The sequence below is a fragment of the Mercenaria mercenaria genome, chromosome 5 (genome assembly GCF_021730395.1).
Source record: "Mercenaria mercenaria strain notata chromosome 5, MADL_Memer_1, whole genome shotgun sequence".
Classification (NCBI taxonomy): Eukaryota; Metazoa; Mollusca; class Bivalvia; order Venerida; family Veneridae; genus Mercenaria; species Mercenaria mercenaria.
Window position 1 is genome coordinate 17880771 of NC_069365.1, and position 27285 is coordinate 17908055.

Consider the following 27285-nt stretch of genomic DNA (forward strand, 5'->3'; position numbering starts at 1 on the left):
CCCTCAGATGTAAACAAAACAGAAAGTTGATTGCTTAATAAAGAAGGTAGAATTTCACTGTAAACACTTGTCATTGATGAACGAAATTTTGCTTGATGTTTGCTTGTGAAACAGCCTTCCAAAACATATAGTACTCCCTTTATGAAGGGTAACATGAAAGGAGAAATTACGAGAATTCGGATACTGGTACTGTTAGGGTACTGTTCCGATACCAGTAGGCCATAGCCCCACAGAGTGGACAGGGCTGTGATTAAATAAAAGAGCCAGAGACTGCTTATTTGATTCCGATCTTAAGTAATTATATAGTTAATTGTTGCTGTATACTAATCATTTACAAATCATTGGTCTCAAATCATATAGGCAAAGAAGCCTAGAGGAAAATCTATTATCTGTAAATATAGTTTTAACAGTTATCGTGCATAACGCTCGGTGCACGTTACATTAGTATTTTATTTAGTTATTCTATAGTTGTTTAAGTGACACAGGTAAGTCAAAATAATGAAAATGTTAAATAATTTTCACTTTTATTGTCATTGTTAAATGTTTATTCAAGAAGAGAATGTGCAAACTCAAAGCTACAAGCCACATTCTTGTTTAAAGCTTAGTTTATGTTACATTCAGCAATTCTGCATAAGAAATAGATATTTCATGTTACTGTCTATGTTCAAACCATGTTTTGGAAGCCTTATTCAATGTAGACAGCTACCGTTATGGTTGGGACAAAATTTTCAAATGTTTTCTGTGCTAGTCAATATGTGGTGTTGGGTTGCTCTGTGAGACTAAGAATCATACACAACAAAAAGAATAAAGGTATAGCATATGTTACTATAGTGACCATGTTATCCTAATCAGGAGATCTTTCTGCTGCTTTGTTTATGAGATACAAGTATTGTTCATGTAGATACTGTCACAAGGAAATAAATTGATGTGATGTAGAATAGCCAACTCTATCAAAAATTGGTAATTTCTTATGTATTTATTAGTGATGCCCTGATGATCAATTATAAATTTTCTGTTGTTTTCTCTCTGTGTGACTTACTCTTTTGGTTGTGGTAATGTTTCTCAAAACTGCAACAGATCTGACAGTGCTAGATTGATATTTCCATGGCCTGGCAATGCCCAGTCTCCTGTGAAAATATTTTGGTTTACAGGAAGAAATTCAGGGTCCGAAGACCTCCAGTCAACACTAATCTTAATTTGCAGGTTGAGATTTGCCGGTTATGTCAGAAAACCCATGTTCATAATGATTAACCCTTTTTCATCTTTTCATAGATGAAAACATATTTATTCATTAAATATGTAGTTGCTGCTTTAAGAAGAAGTAGTCATTATATATATTTTCATTCCATGTTATAGAAAAACAATTCAATCAATTATCAAATATTGATCGAAAAACCCCTGTCCAATTCTTTTCGATGATCGATATGAAAATGGACTGATTAAGCATCTGTAGTATTTATTATGTAGAAGTGTAAATTATCTGGTGAATAATCAGTATAAAAGGCACAGTCTCAGGAGATAGTGACAACTTTGCAGTTAGGGCCTTCAGAAATTGAGGTTGTCGAATTGGAGGCCATTAGCCTACAAATTTTTATCAATAAATTTTGTTTAAAAATAAAAACTTTGGTTTTAGAATTTTTTTTTTACTTTTCATAAGCATTAAATTTTATTTCTGTTTGTATTTTGCACACACATATAAACAGTTTTAGGCCTTGATGAAGCTTTTTACAGATTTCGAACATTGTAGTATATGAGCTTAGCTAAATCAGTGTCTATTTTGGGCCATTTTACTATGATTTTAAGGATCTAAATTTGGTCCTTTTAATTTCACTCCCCAAAAGTTATGTGTTTTCCAATTTTTTGACAAAATTGCCCCTCCGATAAAAAATAAATTTGTTTTTACATTTTCCACCAACCAAAACGGTTTTGTTTGTACATATTATAACCATACCCTTTAATTATTATAAGCACAAGACAATCAACTTTAAAATAATTTTCTTCTGGAGTGTAACATTTGTATGTTGTAACAGGCCCTGTCACTATTCCTCTGGTATTGAAAAAAGAAACACTATTAATGTAAAGTATTTTTCATAATCTAAGTCACAAATGTACAGTCCTGTTTGATTCATATTATTATATATATGCCAACCAGTGGATGGTGCGTGGAAAGTTGCTGCTGTTAGTGTAAGACAGCTCTTGTCCAAACCATGCAGAAATGAAGAATATAACCACAATTTAATAAATATATGATAATCAGCAAACAACACAAATTGTGGTTGAAATGGCGATGTGAAGAGACACTGGAGCATCCATCATTGATTGAATATACCAAACATTTTGTAACAGTGTCTGGAAGCAAATGATACATTATGTACTCTACTAAACACATTAATATAGTTTTTATTTACTGTTAGACAATTTACATATTACTTCATAAATATCACATTAATTAAGCACTAAATCCAGGCAGGCTTAGGTTACATTGCATCATAACCCTAGAGCCATATTTGAGCAATACAACACTAGCTCACCAACTGGTACAATCTGATCTAACTATCAGGACTTGGAACATAGTATGATAACTGTCATACAACTTGCATTCTTCATGTAGTCCTAATGAACATAATATAATAGATAAGTTAAAGATAGATCTGTTGTATGCCATTCCATTAATACAAGTCAGTAACTTACATGTAGTAAGGTTGTAATACTACAAGGTTAGATCATCTCATTGATATTTTAGGGCTTACACTTAATAAATAAAAAAGAGATACAGTGGAACTAAAATTTTGTTTGAAGGTTGCACACCAGAAATGTATTTCCTTTGTTATTTAATGTTTTTGTTATCTTTTACAGATGTTATGATTTTTTGGTGAATTGGCAGCTGAAATAAAAGTCAACATGGCGATGATGGACAATAAAGAATTCCTAATATCTCACATAAGGAACTCATTTCTTACAAGTGATGACACTGGAATGTTTGAAATGATTATTGATGTGGATGATCATGAACAACATAGGTATATAATATTCTATTAAACATATTTACAGCCTAGGTGTATTCTATTATACATGTTTACAGCAAAGATGCATTAAACATGTTTACAGGATAGGTGTATTCTGTTAAACATGTTTACAGCATATTTGTATTCTGTTTTACAGCATAGGTGTATTCTATTAAACATGTTTACAGCATAGGTGTATTCTATTAAACATATTTACAGCATAGGTGTATTCTGTTAAACATGTATTCTGTAAAACAAAACATGTTTACAGCATAGGTGTATTCTGTTAAACATGACTGTATTCTGTTAAACATGTTTACAGCATAGGTGTATTTTGTTAAACATGTATTATGTCAAACATGTTTACAGCATAGGTGTATTCTATTAAACATATTTACAGCATAGGTGTATTCTGTTAAACATGTTTACAGCACATGTGTATTCTGTTTAACATGTTTACAGCAGAGTTGTATTCTGTTAAACATGTTTACAGCATAGGTGTATTCTATTAAACATATTTACAGCATAGGTGTATTCTGTTAAACATATTTACAGCGTAGGTGTATTCTGTTAAACATGTTAAACATATTTACAGCGTAGGTGTATTCTGTTAAACATGTTTACAGCATAGGTATATTCTATTAAACATGTTAATAATACAGGTATATTATTTAATTTAGACATTTTAACATGTTATTTGATAGTTTCTGACTTTCATTATATTCTGTTAAACATGTTAACAACTTCCATAGGTAAATTCTGCAAATAAATGGTACAAGAATGCAGCTGTAATACAAAGTTCACTGTAGTATTTTCCATGGCAGACTTAAAAATGTCTGATAATTTTTATGTCTTAACCTTCAGCCTGCTGGCGGCAAGTGATTCTTTCACTGCAACCAGTGCGGACCAAGATCAGCCCGCATGTCGGTGCAGGCTAATCTTGGTCTGCTTTGTTCACTATACAGTCAGTAAATTTTCAGTGGTATTCGGTCAGTAAATATATTTAATGAACAACCCTTTGATACACAAGAAGTACTGCCCAAATTGAATGATGGACCAATTCATTTTAGAAATTTAGCAGGGTAAAGGTTAAATATATATAGACAGAATATCTCATTGAATAAACAAATGCTTATTTGAATGTAAAACACATTTAGTCCAGACTTTTTGTGAAACAAGTAACTTTAAGATAAGCATATTTACTCTGGTTATTTTACAGAAATGGTTTAGCCAGTGACAGTGGGATGGAATCCTCGGATAATGAACTCTCTCATTCCTATGATATACTGCCAGACATGGATTTTGGTAAACCATTTTCAAATTTAACCTTTAGCCCACAGGGGTACATCACATAAAGGTTTAGGGTCATCTGGGGTATAGTAACCCCTATTTATAGACTACAAATAGGGGTTACTATACCCCAGACCACCCTAAAACCTTTATGTGATGTACCCCTGTGCTTTAGCCTGCTGCTGGAAAGTGATTCAGTCTTTGGGACCAGTGCAGACCATGGTCAGCCTGCACATCTGTGGCTGATCATTGTCTGCACTGTTCGCTATTCAGTCAGTATATTTTCAGTGAGCACCCCTTTGAATGGTAAATGGTTTTGCCTAAATTGAATGATGGACCAGTCCATTTTAGAAATTTATCAGGCTAAGGGTTGAAGATAATTTGATTACTGTTCACTCTTCTTTTATGTAATTGGAACTCCTGTAGTTTAGGCCACAGCAATTCACTAAGAACAGACCTAAAAAGAAAGAAAAATATTAGCCTTTATAGGGATTTCTTTGCAGTTGTTGGTGTATTTAATGAGGTTTTATTACATGCGTTGAATGTATCATGATGTATGAAGTGCAAACCAGTATACCATTATAAAAAGAAAGAATTCATGTCCATAGTTGAAGTCTGAATCATTCTGGACGGAACTGTGACAGTAAGAGCATTGAGACCATCCTGAGGCAATGAGTGTATAATGTTATTATGTACTGTATTTATGTTTTGAGTAATTGCTTTATTTACTTTACATGTAGGAGCACATCGACGGAGATCTAATACAGCACAGAGGTTGGAAAGAATGAAGAAACAAAAGAGAAACCAGAGCAAAGTGAAGAATATACCCTGGAAAGATACCAACTTACAATATTACGGTATGTCTTCAAAATATATTATTATCTAATTTCCACCTCGATGTATATGTTGAAGTCATATAAAGGGATTATAATTTTATAAAGTACTAGTAAAATAAATATTTAATAAGACTTCCCTCCTACTGACTGGGCAAAATCTGTCTAAATGTTGACATTTACTGAATTACTGAAAAAGACTTAACAGTAGATTGATACAACATAGTACATGGCATGGCAATCAGATTTCAATACTTAAAGTGCTTTTAATTAAATTCAAGTGTAAAAAAAAGGATTAAACTCTTATTTACAACCAACATCTCAGCAGATATGTGTAATCATAATGATTAATGATCAGTTAATATTTCTCCATAATCAGGCTTTGTTATTAATCATGTATTTTTATGCCCCCCAAGGGAGGTGTATTAGTTTTCAACTGTCAGTCCGTTCGTTAGTTCGTTCGTTAGTTCGTCACAACATTAACTTTTTGCACGAAGGCACTTTACTCGTGAACCACTGCACCCAGGACCTTCAAACTTCACATGCTGATAGTACTTATTGAGTACACCACCCCTACTGACTTTGGGGTCACCAGGTCAAAGGTCAAGGTCACAGGGGCCAACGTTAACTTTTTGCTTGAAGGCACTTTACTCGCAAACCACTTAACCCAGGATCTTCAAACTTCACATGCTGATAGTACTTAATGAGTACATCACCCCTACTGACTTTGGGGTCACCAGGTCAAAGGTCAAGGTCACAGGGGCCAACGTTAACTTTTTGCATGAAGGCACTTTACTCGCACTTCACCCAGGACCTTCAAACTTCACATGCTGGTAGTACTTACTGAGTACACCACCCCTACTGACTTTGGGGTCACCAGGTCAAAGGTCATGGTTACAGGGGCCAACGTTAACTTTTTGCATGAAGGCACTTTACTCGCACTTCACCCAGGACCTTCAAACTTCACATGCTGGTAGTACTTATTGAGTACACCGCCTCTACTGACTTTGGGGTCACCAGGTCAAAGGTCAAGGTGCTGCAGGGGCATTTGTCACCATTAGGGACAGCTCTTGTTCTGATTACTTTAATCATAATTTAATTGATTAAAGGCAAGGATCATAGTAACCATAATTAATAAATTTTGCTGTATCATGAAGTAATCAGTTATAAAACAAGAGGGCCAAGATGGCCCTAGGTCGCTCACCTAAGAAACACTCCATAACAGTGTAAAACATGTTTGACCTAGTGATTTCAAGGAAACAAATATTCTGACCAATTTTCATTAAAATTGGACCAAAAAATTGGTCTCTTGCGATAAAACAAGCATTTTCTTAGATATGACTTAGTTTTTGACCCTAGATCACCCATGTTCAAACTCGACCTAGATTTTATCAAGGCAATCATTCTGACCAAAATTCATGAAGATCAACTGAAAAATACAGCCTCTATCACATACAGAAGTTTTTTCTTTGATTTGACAAAGTGACCTAGTTTTTGACCTCAGATGACCCATATTCAAATTCGACCTAGATTTCATTAAGGCAATCAACCTGACCAAATTTCATAAAAATCAATTGAAAAAAACAGTCTCTATCGCATACACAAGATTTTTCTTTAATTTGACCTAGTGACCTAGTTTTTGACCTCAGATAACCCATATTCAAAATCGACCTAGATTTCATCAAGACAATCATTCTGATCAAATTTCATACAGATCAATTGAAAAATACATCCTCTATTGCATACACAATGTTTTTCTTCGATTTGACCTAGTGACCTAGTTTTTGACCCGAGATGACCCATTTTCGAACACGGCCTAGATTTTATCAAGGTAATCATTCCGGCTAAATTTCATGAAGATCAGTTGAAAAATACAGCCTCTACTGCATACACAAGGTTTTTCTTTGATTTGACCTAGTGACCTAGTTTTTGACCCCAGATGACCTATTTTCGAACTTGGTCTAAATTTCATCAAGGTAATCATTCTGACCAAAATTCATGAAGATCAATTGAAAAATACAGCCTCTATCGCATACACAAGGTTTTTACGTGATATGACCTAGTGACCTAGTTTTTGACCCAAGATGACCCATTTTCGAACTCGGCCTAGATTTCATCAAGGTAATCATTCTGACCAAAATTCATGAAGATCAATTGAAAAATACCGCCTCTATCGCATACACAAGGTTTTTCTTTGATTTGACCTAGTGACCTAGTTTTTGACCCAAGATGACCCATTTTCGAACTCGGCCTAGATTTCATCAAGGTTATCATTCTGACCAATATTCATGAAGAAGAATTGAAAAATACAGCCTCTATCGCATACACAAGGTTTTTCTTTGATTTGACCTAGTGACCTAGTTTTTGACCCGAGATGACCCATTTTCAAACTCGGCTTAGATTTCATCAAGGTTATCATTCTGACCAATATTCATGAAGATTAATTGAAAAATACCGCCTCTATCGCATACACAAGGTTTTTCTTTGATTTGACCTAGTGACCTAGTTTTTGACCCGAGATGACCCATTTTCGAACTCGGCCTAGATTTCATCAAAGTTATCATTCTGACCAATATTCATGAAGATTAAATGAAAAATACAGCCTCTATCGCATACACAAGGTTTTTCTTTGATTTGACCTAGTGACCTAGTTTTTGACCCGAGATGACCCATTTTCGAACTCGGCCTAGATTTCATCAAGGTTATCATTCTGACCAATATTCATGAAGATTAATTGAAAAATACAGCCTCTATCGCATACACAAGCTAAATGTTGACAGACGACGGACGACAGACGACAGACGACAGACGACAGACGACGGACGACGGACGCCGGACATTGAGCGATCAGAAAAACTCACCTGAGCATTGCTCAGGTGAGCTAAAAAAGCAAAATAATCATCAATTTCATCAATTACCGTACTTTTTCAAATGAACATGCCCTTGTCTGCATCTCGGGAATGCATTTCATGTTGAGACCAAGTTTTGAAATGAGTGTTCAATTTAAGAATTTCATTAAGACCTTATGAAAGCCATGCCTAAATTTCCTAGTAATAACACTACCCCACAATAAAAACAATTTACCATCAGAACCATAGCGGCTTTTAATTTGGAATCTGACTGTATTGATTATTTATTTCTTTGTATATGTAACATTTCTGCTATTAATATAGAAATTAAAACATGGGTTGCACATTTGAGTTGTTGTACTTTCAGCGGAGGAGAAAGGTCATTTGTTTGAGAAGAAAGATTTGTCACCACTGAAATGGAGTGATACTTCTCTGATCTCCAGGTTGTCCGAGCAGTTGGATAGCAGTGCCAGTATGGGAGAAAACCCCTTCATAGAATATGCCAAGTTTGATGGCAAGGTAATTGCGAGATTATAGATCTGTAACTTTTTATATGCAGATTGTGAAAGTGATCTTAACCTTGAAATTTCGATTGTAAAAAGTATGCACCATTTTATATGGCTGTTTTGAAAAAGGGATGTATTGTGAGCATCTGTGCGTCAATCCTTCATATTTGTGTCCAGAGCATAATTCAAGAACCATTCAAGTTATTGAGTTTTTGATGTATTGGTAAATGGAAATGAGGCGATATGCAGAGCACATTAATCAGGTAGGTGTTCGGAGCATAACTTGATAAATGTTCAAGGTATTGACTTTAAACTTAGCATACAAGTAGGTGGTGATGAGGCGAAGTGCAGAGCTCATAAAACAGGTCAGTTTTTCAAAGTTCAAGGTCATACATGGAGCTCTAAGGTCAAATTTGCGCTTCATATTTGGTGTCTGGACCATAACATAATAACCATTCAAGGTACTGACTTCAGTCTTGTATGTGGCAATGAGATGATGTACAGAGTGCATAAACAAGGTCTTCAGGTCAACGGTCAAGGTCACAACAAGGTCAAATATGTCTGTCATATTTTGTGTGCAGAGCAGAACTTGATAACCATTTCAGACATGGCATAAAGGTAGGCAGCAATGAGATGACAGAGGCAGTGATGAGATCACATAGCACATGAACTTGGTCTGTAGATCTGTATAATTACCAGCGGAATGCTAGTTAACATGCCCTAATCGCAAATAACTGTAATTATCATCTGAGCTATTCGAAACAGCTTCTTTGCTTGTTTATTGTGTGTAGAACAGTCAGATAACCCAGAATGTAAATTAGGGATATTTATTACTTTTGTAGTTACAAAGATTGTTTACTTATTTATTTTATATTTTAAGAGTGTTTAAGGACGTTCGCTACAGTTTCGTAATTTTTTTCTCAATAATAGATTTTGATGAAATGTTTTGTATTAAAAGATCATGTTATGATGTATTGAAAAATGAAATAAAAATACTAGGTCACCAGCTTTGTTTCAATTTAATTTGCCCCTAGATATGGTGCTATTTTAAACATTTAAAACAATATATCTATTTGAAACATGCTCAGAGATATCAAAAGAACATGATTTTGTAAAGAAAGGAATACTTGTTCAGCAGACCCAAGGGCTATTTTTGCATATTTTTGTCAGTTTTAAGTTGGTACTTTTGCTATTTTATTGAGTTTCACATAATAAAATTTAATCAAACTCAGCACATACCTTTGGTTATGTCTACCTAATCTAAAACAAAAAGAAAATTGATAGGTCACCATATTAGATTTCACTTAAATCAAATTACAACGAGGCGGGGTGTGGCGGGCATTTATACAACGCAGGTTGGTACAAAATACTCTTTCAGTGTTTGAGCAAATGACTTAGAAATATATATATATATAAGTATCAAACGGCAGATTTCTTAATAAGCGGATTTTAAAGTGTTTCTGAAGCATTTTGATGACATAGAACGATGAAAGTTTCCGCGCTTTTTTTAACAAAACCTATAGTTTACGAATGTACGGTACGGGTACGGTACTGGATTAGAAACAGCTGTGACTCAGTGCAGAGTTTGGGCGCTGGTATAAATAACAGACTCCAGTTTATGTCGGATTGAAGCAATTTGAACTAAAAGTACTTTAAATGTTTATATTTTGTAACCATGGTGATACTTGCCCTAACATTCAGTCAGTATATTATACATTTTGTACATTAAATGCATGCGAACATACAATAATTTGCGAATTTTTGCCGTACGCGACATTAGATAATCACTTCCGGGCATGCGGAGAAGACCACACCAGCTCTGCAGTGAGCTGCATCGATTACAAATTGGCACGGTGTTGGGGTAAATATCGACCCGTCCGGAAAAACTGTAGTGAGTGCCTTTAAATGTCTGGTTATACGTTTCCAAGTTTTGCTAGTATAATATTTTAGAACACATTTTTAATATAGTTTCTGAACAGAAATTAAAGGTGTTTTGTTGTGAATGACAAGTAGATTATGTTTTTGTTATAGGCCAGTGTTGGTGTATCCACAAAGAAGATAGATATTTTCCTGACAATGGTGCCACCGGAGGATCGGCCATACCCTATGACAGTAGTGGTGATAGCAACAGCCAAAATACAGGACCTTGTTGGCCTGATATGTTGGCAGTATACTATAGAAATGAGGGAGCCTCCCCTACAGTGAGTTACCCTTAGTTTCGTTTGAGAAATAAGACAAAGCTGTTCTAATAATGTAGTAATGTAGTAGCTATGTTTACATTCACAACATTCAGCTCAATGTCTAACTGGATACCAGGGTATTAAGATTAATTTGTCCAAATACAGTTGAAAATTGATGTCTCAACACTCTTATCTCAGAATTGGAAGACATATTCAAGTCCTGTAGTGAAAACACATGTACATAATATTATTTTAAGTCAAATTTCAACTGTGTGTTGTGCATTTCTTAAAAAGTGTTTGGCCAAAAGTCCACAAACACCATAGGATTGTTATTTGTGCAATTTAGGTTTTCACAGGTATGACCAGAGTTTTGGCCCTTGACATAGTAAAAACTGCTTAATTTAGTTGATCTCAAAAAAGCATGTGAAGTTGTGCACTTTGGTTTTTAGCTCGAATTTTCGAAGAAAAAGTAGAGCTATTGTACTCGCCCCGGCATCAGCATCACCGTTGGTTAAAGGTTTTGATAAAGTCAAATATCTCTGTTACTATCAAAGCTGTTGATTTGAAACTTAAAATAGTTATTTACTAGCAAAGTCTACACCAGGAGAAACAATCCCCATAACTCTGATTTGAATTTTGACAGAATTATGCCCCTTTTTATCTTAGAATTTTTTGTTAAAGTTTTTGATAAAGTCAGATATCTCTGCTACTATCTAAGCTATTGACTTGAAACTTAAAATATTTGTTTACCATCAAAGTCTTCATCGGGAGAAACTGATTTGAATTTTGACAGAGTTATGTCCCTTTTTAACTTTGATTTTTTTTTACTGGCAAAGCTCTAATTCAGAGTCAAGCACTGAGAAAAGTCGAGCGCACTGTCTTACGGACGGCTCTTGTTGTTTGGGCTTTTACACAGCCAGATCAAAACTATTATCCTTTACTTAGTCAAAAATATGCAATAAAGGGCCCACATGTGCTCCAAAACAATGTCTAGAATTGTTAGACAACAATATGCATTCAGAATGTTTTTATTACCTTCAAGTGAGCATTTCAGTAATGTTGAAGTTAGTGTTGTAATTGTATTGCTAATAAGGAGCACATACATTTTATCAAACTTTTTATGGGGTTATCATTGTGTAACCAACTGTTGCAATAGAACTACTCAACAGGGCTCGACCCTGAACACTGCCATATTACCCAGGACAGGTAAAAGATGTATTTTGTTTACATATATTTTAAAGAGAACACATTATGTATATTATTGTACCCCCACACAACAATGTTGTAAGGGGGGTATACTGGTTTCAGGTTGTCTGTCCGTCCGCCCGTCCGTCTGTCTGTCTGTGCATCCGTAGACACAATCTTGTGCGCACCATCTCTCCTCATCCCCTTGACACAATTTAATGAAACTTCACACAAGTGATCAGTAACAACAGTAGTTGTGCATGGGGCATGTTAGGTTCTTTCAGAAAAAAAAATTGCAGAGTTTTGGGACTTTGTTTCTTGTTAACATACTATGTACATACAGTCTGCATATGCAATCTTGTGAGCGCCTGATCTTCCAGATAATTATGCAGTCTTGTGTGCGTCAAATTGCAACGTACTGTGTCAGTGCATGCGGGGGATACATTCATCACCTTTAGTGATAGCTCTAGTTTACATATATTTCAGAGAGAACACAGATGTATATTGTTTACATCCATTTCAGAAGGAACACAGAATGATGTATATTGTTTATATACAGTTGAAACTCGGTATCTCGAATTTCAAGGGACCGTGCTTTTTGTTTCGAGATAACCGAAATTCGAGTTATGTGGAGGGACGTATATTGACGAAATGATGAAAAAAAGTTGGTTCCAACACCTTTCTTATTCTCCAGCACTATAAACACTATAAATATAGTATACCTTGCAATAAATCTTTTAAGACGCAACACAAAATGGTTATAAATTTTAGAACACTTTGCATTTTATTTCCATGTTAACATGATCAGAGCTCCCGGAGGATTGATAGCATTTCGTCCTGGCATTTTGAACGAATAATGCTTTCTCCAAAGAAGCTATTTTTTTTTATATATTTTCATTGCGATTACCTCTAATTAATCTTTATATATAGAAAGATCCCAACTGTTCAAATTAATTAGTTTAAATTTAAAGCAATTTTCATGTCACAAAAACAAATGACCGCTGATTAAAAGAAATCTGATTCTTACATCAAACAATTATCATTATGGCACGTGCAAACAAGTATGACATCATCTCACTTTGATATTCACCGCACCTTTGATATGCCGGCATTACGGCTTTCTGGCAAAGCAATAAACATGGACATGTGTTAAAAACCAACTACATTCACAATGACATGTGCTAAATTTTATCGCATATTTTTCTTACTTCGACTTACCGAGTTTACAGTGCACTTGAATTTTATTGACGGGACTGAAAAACCCTTTCGACACATCCGAAGTCTTGGTAAGTCAAATTTTGACATAACCGGAGTCGAATTACATTATATATAAAGAAGGCAATTTGACGGGACTTGAACATTTCGGAATTTCGAGGTAAGCGAGTTTGAGATACCGAGTTCCGACTGTATATTTCAGAGAGAACATAGATGTATATTGTTTACATGTATGTCAGAGGGAACACAGATGTGTATGTTTACATATATTTCAGAAGGAACACAGATGTATATTGTTTATTTATATTTCAGAGAGAACACAGATGTATATTGTTTACATATATTTCAGAGGGAACACAGATGTATATTGTTTACATATATTTCAGAGGGAACACAGATGTATATTGTTTACATATATTTCAGAGGGAACACAGATGTATATTGTTTACATACATTTCAGAGGGAACAAAGATGTATCGTGTTTACATGTATGTCAGAGGGAACATAGATGTCTATTGTTTACATATATTTCAGAGGGATCACAGATGTATATTGTTTATTTATATTTCAGAAGGAACACAGATGTATATTGTTTACATATATTTCAGAGGGAACAAAGATGTATCTTGTTTACATATATTTCAGAGGGAACATAGATGTATATTGTTTACATATATTTCAGAGGGAACACAGATGCATGTTGTTTACAAATATTTCAGAATTGAACACAGATGTATATTTTTACATATATTTTGTGAACACAGATGCATGTTGTTTACATATATTTCAGAGGGACACAGATGTATGTTGTTTACAAATATTTCAGAGAGAACACAGATTTGTACTGTTTACATATTGCTGAAGATGATGGCGAGGTTGACACAGACTTTCCGAGTTTGGACAGTAAGGAACCAGTGTCAAAGTTTGGCTTCACCAAGCTTGCTCTCGTACAGAAAGATGTTCCTGCAAACACCAACAAACCTTCTGTTATTGTTACTGTGTAAGTACTGGGTACATTTACAAATTTACATATTTCGGGGTAATTACTTGAATATATCTGACTGTATTTACATTCAACAGTTTTGTTTATATTCAAATTGAAAATCTTTGAATAAAACAAATAAAACAAATCAATTGAATCATTAGCATTATTTTATACACACAATTATAATCAGCAAACAATCTGACTAAAGTACTTGATCTTCTAAACGAAGATCTGAGACCGACCTATTCACATTCGTCTTCTGTATATTTTGGATTTGCAATATTGCTGTTTTTATTTTCGCACATGTATTTTTATTTGAACCAATCAGACAACTTGTTCGAATGTCAAAGAGTAAGAAAAATTTGCAGTCAATCCAGGGCTCGAACCCGGAACCTCTCGCTTACAGAGCAAGTGCCCCTACCGACTGAGCTAACCGGCTGTCTGACATCTTTCGACATAAAAATTGTAGATATCAAAAACCAAGGCTTTTTAAAGCTTGCAGAATGTTGTAAGTTAGCTTTTGATTGGCTAGCGGAAGGGTCTTCAGAATGAGGCTATCAATAGCTCGTTGTCAGATCCTATGCGTAGCGTAATAGGATATGTACTTTAGTCAGATTGAATCAGCAAATATTACATAAAAAGACTGTTCTCCTCTGACCTGCTGTTGATATATCCCTACATAATGAATTGACTTTGGGTAGAGGGCCCTTGTGTAACCAGAGAGTTTTCAAGCTTTCCTTTGTTAGCTCACCTGAACCATAGGTTCACAACGGTCTACTAATAAAGGCAGATTTCCAGTGTCCTTTGTCAGCATTCCTTTCTTCTGAAAAAGCTGGTCAGAAGAACACCAAAGTTGGCCTGTATCATCTTGACAAGGTCCTTTGTCAAATATGTTCAATAAGGTCCCACAGGAATGAAAAATAGAAAAATGTTCAAACAACTTCTACTCATGAACGGCTTGATGGATCTTCATTAAACTTGGTCTGTAGCATCACTTTAAGGTCCTCTCCCAGTTTTGTTCAGATGGAGGCACTTCTTTAGAGCTGAAACTAGAAAACCCTGTAAATGACTTCTTCTTGTGAACTGCTTGGTGAATCTTCATTAAACTTATGTGTAGGATCAGTATAAGGTCTTCTTCCAAATTTGTTCAAATAGGAACACTTAGTCTCTTTCAGGGTTGCCACTTACCTTGAAAACTGAGGGAAAAATGATTTTTTTTCAAGGTCAGTGAATTGTCAGGGAAATCTTGATAATAGTCAGTGAAGGCTGATGTTTAAAATGGTCAGTGGCTATGGCAGTCGTCAAGCAGTATTTATAAGTATTTCCAAACACATTTGTGAGGGATGTGTTTAAAGTCGAGTCAAGTCAATCATTATCACTGGCTAGGGGTGTAACAAAACATCAAAATATCAATGCATTGCGATCCTGAGTGTCCTGATAGTATGCATTTGTAGAAAAGTCACGCTCCAATAACAATCGCCAATAGTTTCTTCAACAATCGATAGTTTCGATGGTTTTGAAATTTTAGTAAATACAGAAATAATTAATAATTTAAAATTTTATAAACCTGGAAACAGGGCCACCTTTCATTTGTGCCTCGGAAAATGTTTACGTCTCCATTACAATAATTAACCTCACGGAATTACACTACCATGATAAAGGACTGAGAAGTCTATGAGATAATTAATAGATTTAATTTCTTAGAAGCTTTGATTAAATATATTTAAATAACCTGTTGATATTAAATGAGAAAAAGTACTATGGACATGGAGAAAGTAGGCTACTTGTATGATATAGCAAACTGTTCGGTAGAGCCCTTCATTTAGTGCTGGTACACCTTAGTCTGATCCGTCAATTTTTGTCTTTTTTTGATGCTTTGGGTTATTAAACACATTGACATTCGCAACAAAATGGCCTATTCGTTTGAGTATACCTTGCATAGGTTTATTGTTTTACTTATTGTTTCAAAGCCAAGAAAGGCAAGAAATAGAAAAAAATGTTTAAAATATTTACTGTTAGATTTATTTCTGTCCATTTTAGTTATACAAGCATCTTATTGTGTATTAACAGCAATTATAAACAGTACCGTGTCTTACACTGTTAGTGTTAATCATGCCAGTTGGTAATTGTACTGTATAAAACATGGTGGCCGATAACTATTGCAATAGTGTCGCAATAGTAACCTGCAATAGAATAGTATCGCAGTAGTTTTTTAGCGATATCAATAGTATTGCAATGGTCAAACTGGCCTCAATAGTCACCCCTATCACTGGCTAATATCATCATTATAATGTTTACACTCATATATTTTTTGTATTTGTTGATGAAAGTTTGTTTTATCTGAAACAAAATAAATATAAAAGGGTGGATTGGTTGTCTGTAGGGGAGGCTGAAAAAATATGGTGGTACTGGTCAGTGAAAAGTATGGTTTAGTCAGGGAAAAGTCAGGGAATTTCATTTTCTTAATTAAGTGGCAACCCTGCCTTTTTGACCACTAGAGAGTAAAGTAGAAATACTTTTAAAGAACTTCTTTTCATGAACCATGTAATGGATCTCCATCAAATTTGCTCTGTAGCAGTTTTTACAAAGTCCTAAAGTAGATTTCTCCAAAAGGGGTCAAGTGTCCCTAAATCACTAGTCTAGAGCTAAAAATTAAAAATATGTTTAAACAGCTTCTTCTTATGAGCCTTGGATAGATCTTCATTAAACTTGCTATGTAGAATTCTTATAAAGTCATATTTTAAAATTCCTCTTATCTGGGCACAGGGGCCTTCAGGGACCACTAGAGCTTAAATGACTTCCCTTTGAAATGCTAGTCATTGACATTTAATTTTTCAGTCTGATCTATGTCATATATATATGTTTACTGATTCATGTTGTTTTCTTAAATGACAGGAATGTGCCGCACCGAGGCTTTAACAAGTTTCAAGTAGAATCTATGAACATTCCTATGAGGGAAATTTTAGATAAAGTTCTCAAGAGAAGGAAAATCAAAGTCAGGCCAGGTAAGTTTACAATTAGATAGACAGAAAATTGAAGCCATACTTGTTTGGTTTACAAAATTTAGTTGTCAGTGAATACTACAGAAAACAAGTAGTAAAAGGAGAGTGGTGGTCCGGATGTTAAAATAGCCACCTGCTCAACATGAGTTAATTAAAAATTTTGTTCAAGCTCCACTGGGATAATGGTCACACCTCATATGACACTAAACTTTAGTACTGGCTTTTCCTGGAATCCAGCAGAAACAAATGAAAATAAACTAAAGAGTAATTCACAAAAGTTGATGATAAAAAAATCATAGAATGTTTTAAAATTCTGTTGGAAAATGATAACAGGTGTAGGACTGAAGCAGTTGAAGGAAAATGGACTAGCTAAAAGTACCGTTGACTTTCCTTTGCTAATTTTGTGGCATAATGGCTGAAAATATATCACTCAAATGTAAATCATAGAAATGTATTTAAGTTTCTCATTGTGTAATTGTCTCACACATCATCTGGAGTAGACTTAATTGTGTTTTGAAAATAATGTAGAACTTCAAATATGAATTAATTGTTTTAGGCCAGTCATACAACTTAGAGAAGCAGGTTGAACCAGGGTTACCAGTTGACCTTGATGCCAATCTGTCAAGCATGGATACACTAGAGTTCTGTCTGGTCAGAGAACATAGTAAGTGAGAAAACCAACATAGTGCATTTGCAACCAGCATGGATCCAGACCAGCCTGCGTGGATGCGTAGGCTGGTCTGGATCCATGCTGGTCTCAAACGCACTATTTTGGTTTTCTCATGACGTGGTTCGTATAATATTGTTGTATATGTGACACATTGTTTATTTCAAGTAGATAACACCTAACGATTTTGAGGTCAGTGGATATAAGGTCAAGGTCACAGTAAATATTAGTAACTGTTCAATATCTTCAGAATGTCTTCGAGTCTCAAACATGGCAGGCACATTGCATGTATGCAATGGAAGGTCCATTGGTTCTGCGGTCGGTGGGTAAGAAGTCAAGGGCACAGTAACCATAGCACAAAAAGCACATTAACCTTGAAACATTCTTGATTTTGAGATTTCTTTGTCAAAGGTTTTAGTTACTGTCTCGACAAGAGGTCAGATAGGTCATATCTGCTGAATTCTCGAGAGTTTTCTTCATCACTATCTCTTTCTGAGCTGTTGCCAGGCCTATATTGCTCTGCTCTTGTTTATATTCCAAATGCTTTTATACTTAATTATTATTATCTGGATATGTTTGATTTAAGAAATAATATAATCCCAAACAGTGATTTGTCATTGAATAAAGTCATTGTTTGGAGTTGAGATGCTGCACCCTCGTGTTATAATAATGCACATCTAAACGACAAACAATGATTTTACCAAATCACTGCTTGAGATATATTATTACGATTCTAACATGTTATCAAGGATTATTATGTACGTCCTTGACGATATCCATCAAATATTTGCCTGTTTTCTGTTGACTTTTTTCCAATGCGCAGCTTTGCTGTCTGACGCTATGACGTTATAATTGTGACGTCAGAAAAATGAATTATTGAATAATTACACACAGTTTTCGGCCTTCTTTGTTTAATAGGAAAACAAATTGGGTCATGTTAGAATCGATTATAAATTTGAGTGCTATTGTTGCAGAAAACCTTGACAAGAGATATTTCACATGTGGAAATTTTTAGTCAGTTTTTTTTTTCTTGCAGCAAAGTAAATACTGTGTTTTATATTTAGATTGTGAATAAAAAGTGGCAAATATTTCATGTAAATTCTGGAATGAATGTATAGGCCATACCAAATTGATTAATAGTTCTTCGGAAAATTTTCAAAAAAAATAGGAGCGGGCGAGCGAAATTTTTTTTTTTTTTTTTTTTTCTCAATTTTGAATTTTTCAGAGGCGGGTAGATTTTACATGGAGCGAGCGGGCTTTTTTTATTTTTTTTTCCACCTTGAACCCTTGAGGAGGCGGTTATGATTATATATAAAGTTAACATTTCTTTAGAAATAACACAGAAATCAAACATTTACAGTGTGGGTAACACAGTATATAGCTTTTCTATATGTTTTAAAGACTACATGAATGATTTTGCAAATAAATTCTTGCCAAAACTCACTGAATCACTTTATTTTTTTTATTTTGTAATTTTAATTACTAAGAAATGAGTGTCTTATTTTTAATTTTGATTTTTCTACATTAAACTGAAGACGTGCCTATTTAATGGCAAAGGATGAGGAATATTTAAGACAAAACAGGCACATGCTTGTGTGGAATAACATTTCTTCTGAAACACAGTTAGATGGCTTTCACACATGAACAAATTTGTGCCCCTAGTGGAACTCCAACCCATAGAGGTGACAGGGGAAGTAATAAACCACTTGACCAGTGAGACCAAACGGAGTTGGGCATACAGATGCTTCAACATTGCTCGAATCCCTTTGGAATAATTTCTTAACAGATCATGATCAGGCTAGCTTAAGCTTTTGTGGTAGAGATTCATTTCAGGCAAAAATGATAACAGACGGACAAAGAATGATCCCAATATGGCCACCCTTAAAAGTGTTGTTTGTTGTGCTTCGACTGAACTTGAAATTTAGAGTTGGGGAAGTCTGTTTTTTTCAGTTTCTTTCGTTCAATCAATTTACAGCCAATTTTAAATATATCCTGGCATCATGTGTACAAATAGGCAAAACTGGGGTTACAAAAGGACAGATTTTGTTTGAAATTATTTTCATATCAACACTACTTATTTGAAAAGCTTAACATGTTTTAAATTGACTAAATGCGTTTTGATAGAATATCTGACTGCTGTACTAAAGAAGTTACGTTCAAAAAGATTTGGGCCGAGACAATGTGATAGGTCGGTCAGGATCTGTGAACAAATATTTTTTTAAGATAGTAGTTGGCCTCAGCTTTGGGCTCTAGATCTAACATGCTGAATTAAACAACTGATAACAAATGGTTTGAAAACTTTATATCTGAACAATATTTCCAAATATTTTTAACTGCATCCCCGTGCACGTCTTACAAGTCGGGCTTCGTTCTTTTCACTGTATTGAACAAAAGTAGAATGTGCCTATTTCATTACCTACCGGCACATCGAAGGCCATGTATGGCACTAACAAAGACACTCCAGATTTAAAACAAATAATGAACACCACCATAATTCCTGACTTTTTGAGTTTGGATCATCAGCTACGGACGCATGAAATCCGATCAATATCAATTTGACGCATTAAAACAGCGATAAAACCTGTTTTGCCGTTATTATTCTGGTCCGCGTAATCGAAAAAAAAATTTTTTTTCGGAGATTTTTATGTACGTGCGGGCGGGTAATTTTTATTTTTTTTTCTCGGGAATGAAATTATTGATGCGGTAGTTCCGACGAACGACATATCAATTTGGTATGGCCATAATGATTGCACATCTTATAAAAACACACAAGAATTCTTTGCTGTAGTTGGCATTAACATGTTATTTATATTCTAAATAAACAATACAATAAATCAAATGAATAAGCATCAGTAGGATGTAGTTATATATATTTCGGTTGACCAGGTTCTGCAGTTTTTATATGGGAAATAAAAATTGCTATTAATATAACAGTTTCCTAGACAACAGATCGCATGATACTGAATGTAGTTTTTAAATTTGAACTGAATGTGGTTCTAAAATTTGAAAGTAACAGCATAGTTTTAGTAAATACGTGAAAATTGAAGTTTTAGTATTAGAGTATTTAACAATTATTACTGATATTAAATGATTGTGAAACTTCACTATCATAGGTTCCCGTGGAGATTTTGTTGAAAGTGATGATAACAAGTCCTCCAATATGGCAGAATCTCTGACAAGTCACCAGTACAAGTCTTATATTGTAAACATGGTTCATAAAATTAGAACTAAGACAGAGGTGCAGTCTAAGGTAAATATTTTTACAGGTTGCTTATTCATTCTGTGGTTTTTAGACAGGTCTTTTGCATAATTTTCCCCATAACTTTTACTTTGTTTGATGGACATTCCATATATTTCTTACTTTACATTTAGTATGCATTCCTTGTTGTTTTTTGACACTTTGGTCTGATTTGCACACATTTTGATTTTACCTGCAACCTGAGTCTAAAATTCGACCTTTATGTCACTTGACATTAAAGTGCAAAGTTGTATTTTTTATATTTTCATATTGTTCTTTAATTTCCAAAAGTTATATGTTTTTATTTCCACACTGGCACCAGGTATAAGTGGAGAGAAGGTTGAGATTGATCCAGTGGCAAGTAAAAGTGGTACAAGATTGTTCCGTCAGAGAGCAGTTACATACGACGCTGACAGTTTAGCATCCTGTGATATGCTAGAGGAAAAGGATGGAGGTACTGCAAAATTAGTTAATTTTTTTGGCATACAGTTTTTAGGGTTTTTGCGAATCCAACTTTTTGCCATAGGGGCTTAAATTTGTGGATTTGAAAGTTGAAAAATAAATAGGAATTTTCTTTGTTTAATGGGAGGAAATTTCATGGATTGAAACAAAAACAAAATCCATAAAAATTATTCCATGACTGTATTAAAAATTGCTTTGTGGTCATAATTATATTTCTTTAAGTAGGGTCTTTTACTTTAAAGTCATTATACTGGCGGATTTAATTAATTTTGTGGTTGTGTGGCTGCAGTGTCAGCTAGTCCATGAAATATGTTTAGAGAAAGAAATATTTTATCTGTAAAAATAGACATTTATAAATTTATGTACCCTTGGAATAGGTATTTTAGTCAAAGCCTCTTTCTCTTGCAACTGTAGGAGACTTCTGGTTTGATCCCCATCTATCAGTGAGTCAGTTTGTTGTCACACAAATTGAAATCCTGCCATAACTTTGAAAATTACAAGGTGAGAATATGCACACATTATTCTGTTGTTGTGAACACAAACTTTGTTTCTATAGCAACAAACATAGATCCTTGGATAACTTGTACAAAGTACAAACGAATTTTAGCTTGACTGTACAAAAGATGGAGAGCTATCCTACTTGACCCGGGGTTGGCTTCTTTCCGCTGCCCGCCTTAGTTAAAGTTTTGATGCACTTTCTCTTTATCTTTGTTCTTACTTGATGGATTTGCTTTTAACTTAAAATAGTTAATCCACATCATCACCCATGTCATATGGCTTAAGGGTCATAAGTCTTGCACCAGTTTTTCAAGAATTATCCCCCCTTTTTACGTAGAATTTTATGTTAAAGTTTTGGTGCACTTAAACTTTATCTCAGTTACTGCTGAATGGATTTAATTCAGACCTAAAATAATTGTTCCACATCATCACCCACATCATATGACACAAGGTCCATGACACTGTCACCTATTTTTCATGAATTATGCCCCCTTTTTACTTAGAATTTTATGTAAATTTTGATACATTTTCACTATATCTCTTTTATTTCCAAAGGGATTTGATTCAGACTTTTAAAGTTATTGTTCATCATCATCGCCTACATCATTTGACACATGGACCATAACTGTGATGCCTGTATTTTATGAGTAATCCCCGTTTTTACTTAAAATTTCAGGTTGTAATTTTTATGCACTTTCACTCTATCTGTGTTATTACAAAACAGATTTGATTCAAACTTTAAACAGTTTACACACATCATCATCCACATCATATGACACAAGGACAATAACTCTTGCACAATATTTTTATGCCCCCAAAGGGAGGCATATAGTTTTTGAACCGTCTGTCGGTCTGTCTGTCGGTCTGTCAGTCTGTCCGTCTGTCAGTCTGTCTGCAATTTTCGTGTCCGGTCAATATCTTTGTCATCGATGGATGGATTTTCAAATAACTTGGCATGAATGTGTACCACAGTAAGACGACGTGTCGCGTGCAAGACCCAGGTCCGTAGCTCAAAGGTCAAGGTCACACTTAGACGTTAAAGGTCATTTTTCATGATAGTGCATTCGTGTCCGGTCCATATCTTTGTCATCCATGGATGGATTTTCAAATAACTTGGCATGAATGTGTACCACAGTAAGACGACGTGTCACGCGCAAGACCCAGGTCCGTAGCTCAAAGGTCAAGGTCACACTTAGACGTTAAAGGTCATTTTTCATGATAGTGCATTCGTGTCCGGTCCATATCTTTGTCATCCATGATTGGATTTTCAAATAACTTGGCATGAATGTGTACCACAGTAAGACGACGTGTCATGCGCAAGACCCAGGTCCGTAGCTCAAAGGTCAAGGTCACACTTAGACGTTAAAGGTCATATTTCATGATAGTGCATTGATGGGCGTGTCCGGTCCATATCTTTGTCATTCATGCATGGATTTTAAAATTATTGGGCATGAATGTGTACCACAGTAAGACGACGTGTCACGCGCAAGACCCAGGTCCGTAGGTCAAAGGTCCTAAATTCTAACATCGGCCATAACTATTCATTCAAAGTGCCATCGGGGGCATGTGTCATCCTATGGAGACAGCTCTTGTTTTATTATCCTTATGCTTTAAATTTCTGGTTAACGTTTTGATGCACTTTCACTTTATCGCTGTTATTACCAAATTGATTTGATTCAAACTTAAAATAGTTGTACCACATCATCAACCACATTATATGATACAGGGGCCATAAGTCTTGCATTAATATTTCATGAATTATGTCCTCTTTTTACTTAGAATTTCTGGTTATGATATGACACATGGTACATTACTTTTGCAGAAGATTGCCATGATTTATGTTCCTTTTAATAAACTGATTTAATGTTTTTAGCTCACCTGTCACAAAGTGACAAGGTGAGCTTTTGTGATCGCGTGGCGTCCGTTCGTCCGTCCGGCCGTAAACTTTTGCTTGTGACCACTCTAGAGGTCACATTTTTCATGGGATCTGTATGAAAGTTGGTCAGAATGTTCATCTTGATGATATTTAGGTCAAGTTCGAAACTGGGTCAACTGTGGTCAAAAACTAGGTCAGTAGGTCTAAAAATAGAAAAACCTTTTGACCACTCTAGAGGCCATATTTTTAAATGGATCTTCATGAAAATTTGTCTGAATGTTCACCTTGATGATATCTAGATGAAGTTTGAAACTGGGTCACGTGTGGTCAAAACTAGGTCAGTAGGTATAAAAATAGAAAAACCTTGTGACCTCTCTAGAGGCCATACTCTTCATGAGATCTTCATGAAAATTGGTGAGAATGTTCACCTTAATAATATCTAGGTCAAGTGCAAAACTGGGTCATGTGCCTTCAAAAAACTAGGTCATTAGGTCAAATAATAGAAAAACCTTGTGACCTCTCTAGAAGCCATATTTTTCAATGGATCTTCATGAAAATTGGGTCATGTCGAGACAGGTGAGCAATTCAGGACCATCATAGTCCTCTTGTTAGACTTAAGCTATTGTCCAGTATTTTCATCCACATTTGACTCATTAAACACTGTAGTAACAGCTTCAGCTTCCTCATAATGTGTCCAATTTCAGTATCCAGCATCAAAATAGTCCAGCTTGTTGTCTCCTGTGACAGCTCTTGTTTCCTAAACCGTGCAATATATGTAGAAGAGAATATGAAGAATATGTGTGTTATTCCATTCCTCAGTTTGACTTTGTCCGTCTGTTTTATGTCATTTAGTCATATAATTATAATGGATTCTGCCATAAATTTTAAAACATCCTGATGAAGTTCAAAAACTTTGTTAACACGTAAACTAACTGAATTTTCCCATATTTTACAGGTAAATCTGTATTCTGGCTGACTTATTTTGGGCACGACTACAAACATCATGATTTTGAGGCTGACACAGATATGTGTAATGAGATAGTACATAAGATGAACAATATATTGGAATTGAGGCTTAGCCCAGTCAGGAAAGATTATGTTGCACATAGAGACAAAAAACTACAGAAAAAACGCGAGTCTTTTCATAAATCATGAAAGAGAAAACACATGATTAGAAAGTAACATTCTGTTATCCTACATCAGTTTCTCAAGCCAGTTCATGTTTTCTTAGTTGCTTTTCTTTTTATTAATAAAGAGGCCTCTGTGGCCAGATGGTCAAGGGCCCTGACTTCAAATCACTTGTTCCTCACCGTTGTGGGTTAGAGGCATTTAATTCTACATGTGAGGAAGCCATCCCAACTTGCTGCCTGCTTGTGATGTAATAATTCAAGGATGGATACCCTGGGTCTTCCTCCACCATTTAAGCTGGAAAGTCAACATATGACCTATAACTGTGTTGGTGCAGCGTTAAACCCAACAAAATAAAAGAAATAAATTTTATTAATGAAGTGCAATATCTTATTGCTTGTGATTTTTATACGCCTGTTTGAAAAATGGGACGTATTATGGGAACGCCCCTGGCAGGCGGGCGGGCGGCGTCCACAGACTTTGTCCGGAGCATATCTTCTACATGCATGGAGGGATATTGATGAAACTTGGCACAGTTGTTCACCATCATGAGACGGAGTGTCATGCACAAAAACCAGGTCCCTAGGTCTAAGGTCAAGGTCACAGAGGTCAAAGGTCAAATTCAAGAATGACTTTGTCCGGAGCATATCTTCTTCATGCATGGAGGGACTTTAATGGAAGTTGGCACAATTGTACATCATCATGAGACGGAGTGTCATGCGCAAGAACCAGGTCCCTAGGTCTAAGGTCAAGGTCACACTTAGAGGTCAAAGGATACAAGAAAGAAAACTTTGTCCGGAGCATATCTTCTTCATGCATGGAGGGATATTGATATAACTTGGCACAAATGTTCACCATCACAAGGCGGAGTGTCTTGCGCAAGAACCAAGTCCCTAGGTCTAAGGTCAAGGTCACACTTAGAGGTCAAAGGATACAAGAATGAAAACCTTGTCCGAGCATTTCTTCTTCATTCATAAATGAATTTTGATATAACTTGGCATAAATGTTCACCACCACGAGACGGTGTGTCTTGTGCAAGAACCAGGTCCTTAGGTCTAAGGTCAAGGTCACACTTAGAGGCCAAAGGTCAGATACAAGAATGACTGTCCGAAGCATTTCTTCTTCATGCATGGAGGGATTTTGACGTACCTTGGCACAATTATACACCAAGTTTAACTTCCCTTAGTTGTTACTATTAATAACTTATGTTGTAATTTTTTTATAATTGACCATAGAGAAAAAACAAGACCACTTTTCTGTGGTACAACATAGATGTTACTTTCCAATTTTAGGTGTATTTTAAGGTATCTCTACCTGGTAAGGAGCTTTTTTGTGGACTTAGAAAAACAAAAGACTTACAATGATTACTAAACAACCACAAAATTAAAATTCCATTTGCAAATACAGGTGCTAGAGTAAAGAAATTGGCTGTGATGGGCGTATATTGTGACATTCTGGCACTCTTGTTTACTTAATATGCCCTTTTCTCGTTACCACAATTCGCATAGCTGGTACTTCAGTTCTTGTCAGTAATAGACGTTAGTTGCAAGAGCTTTTGCTTCATTTTGATACTACAACATTAGAATTTAAAAAAATTCTGAAGAATAAAAAAATCAAAATACATCTGTATTGTTGTCACGATGCTTTCTTGTTGAGCCAAAACTTGAGACCATTTGTACTGGAGCGCAAAAACAAAGACTTCCTTTTTTCTTTTCTAAAATTAAGAACTAGTGTATATTATAGTTTTACAATAAATGGTTGTCATTTCCCATAATAAGATAATATATATTACTCCAGTGTTTTTAGAAAAGAAAATTATATACCAAAATTTTAAGATGAACATATTTTTACTTTAATTTGAAAAATATTTTTTTTACTTCTTTTCAACTGTTACATGGTTTGCCACAAAATGCATCAGATTTAGAAATGGTTAAAAGCTGCAAGTGCAAATTTTCTAAAAGTTAGGACAATGAGAAGGCTCAGAATTATGAGATAGAGGCATATTTATATTTTCTGATTTCTGAGAATAATAAAGGAATCAGTGAACATAGATTATGAAGTGAAAATATTTATTATTGAATTGGATTGCTTAGCTTGCGATACTGATCAGACAGTAAGTTCTTTGAATCTAGTCAGATTAACAAAAATACTTGACAGATTATTTTAATCGGATGCATGCAATGCATGGTATGGTTGTATTTATAGATTATATACAATTAAAGTTGCTCATGATTGTTGAGTCGTTGTAATTCTTATGCTTTGATGCATTTGTAAGACATCAGCAACTACAGTGCAGCTTGTCTAGAGCAAGCAGTAGGGAGGACTGAACTTTGATTCAACTGATGATGTTGTTCCACTTTGATTGT

General features: G+C 35.1%; 1 protein-coding gene across 2 annotated transcripts; it reads left to right on the top strand.

The window, feature by feature from the left end:
• The first annotated feature begins 227 nt into the window (after positions 1-227).
• Positions 228-25299, top strand: LOC123556574 (target of rapamycin complex 2 subunit MAPKAP1-like). 2 transcript variants are annotated; one of them, XM_053542816.1, is made up of 10 exons: positions 228-3020; positions 4225-4310; positions 5036-5152; positions 8345-8496; positions 10515-10684; positions 13890-14063; positions 16944-17053; positions 17607-17714; positions 21278-21409; positions 24747-25299. In XM_053542816.1, exons 1-10 carry the CDS (start codon positions 2902-2904, stop codon positions 24944-24946), a joined length of 1368 nt encoding a protein of 455 aa, XP_053398791.1. In that variant the 5' UTR covers positions 228-2901; the 3' UTR covers positions 24947-25299. The 2 variants fall into 2 exon arrangements, with proteins under 2 accessions (XP_053398791.1, XP_053398792.1); XM_053542817.1 differs by lacking the exon at positions 24747-25299 and adding an exon at positions 20831-20967 and having other exon boundaries at positions 21278-21398.
• The last annotated feature ends 1986 nt before the right edge of the window (positions 25300-27285 follow it).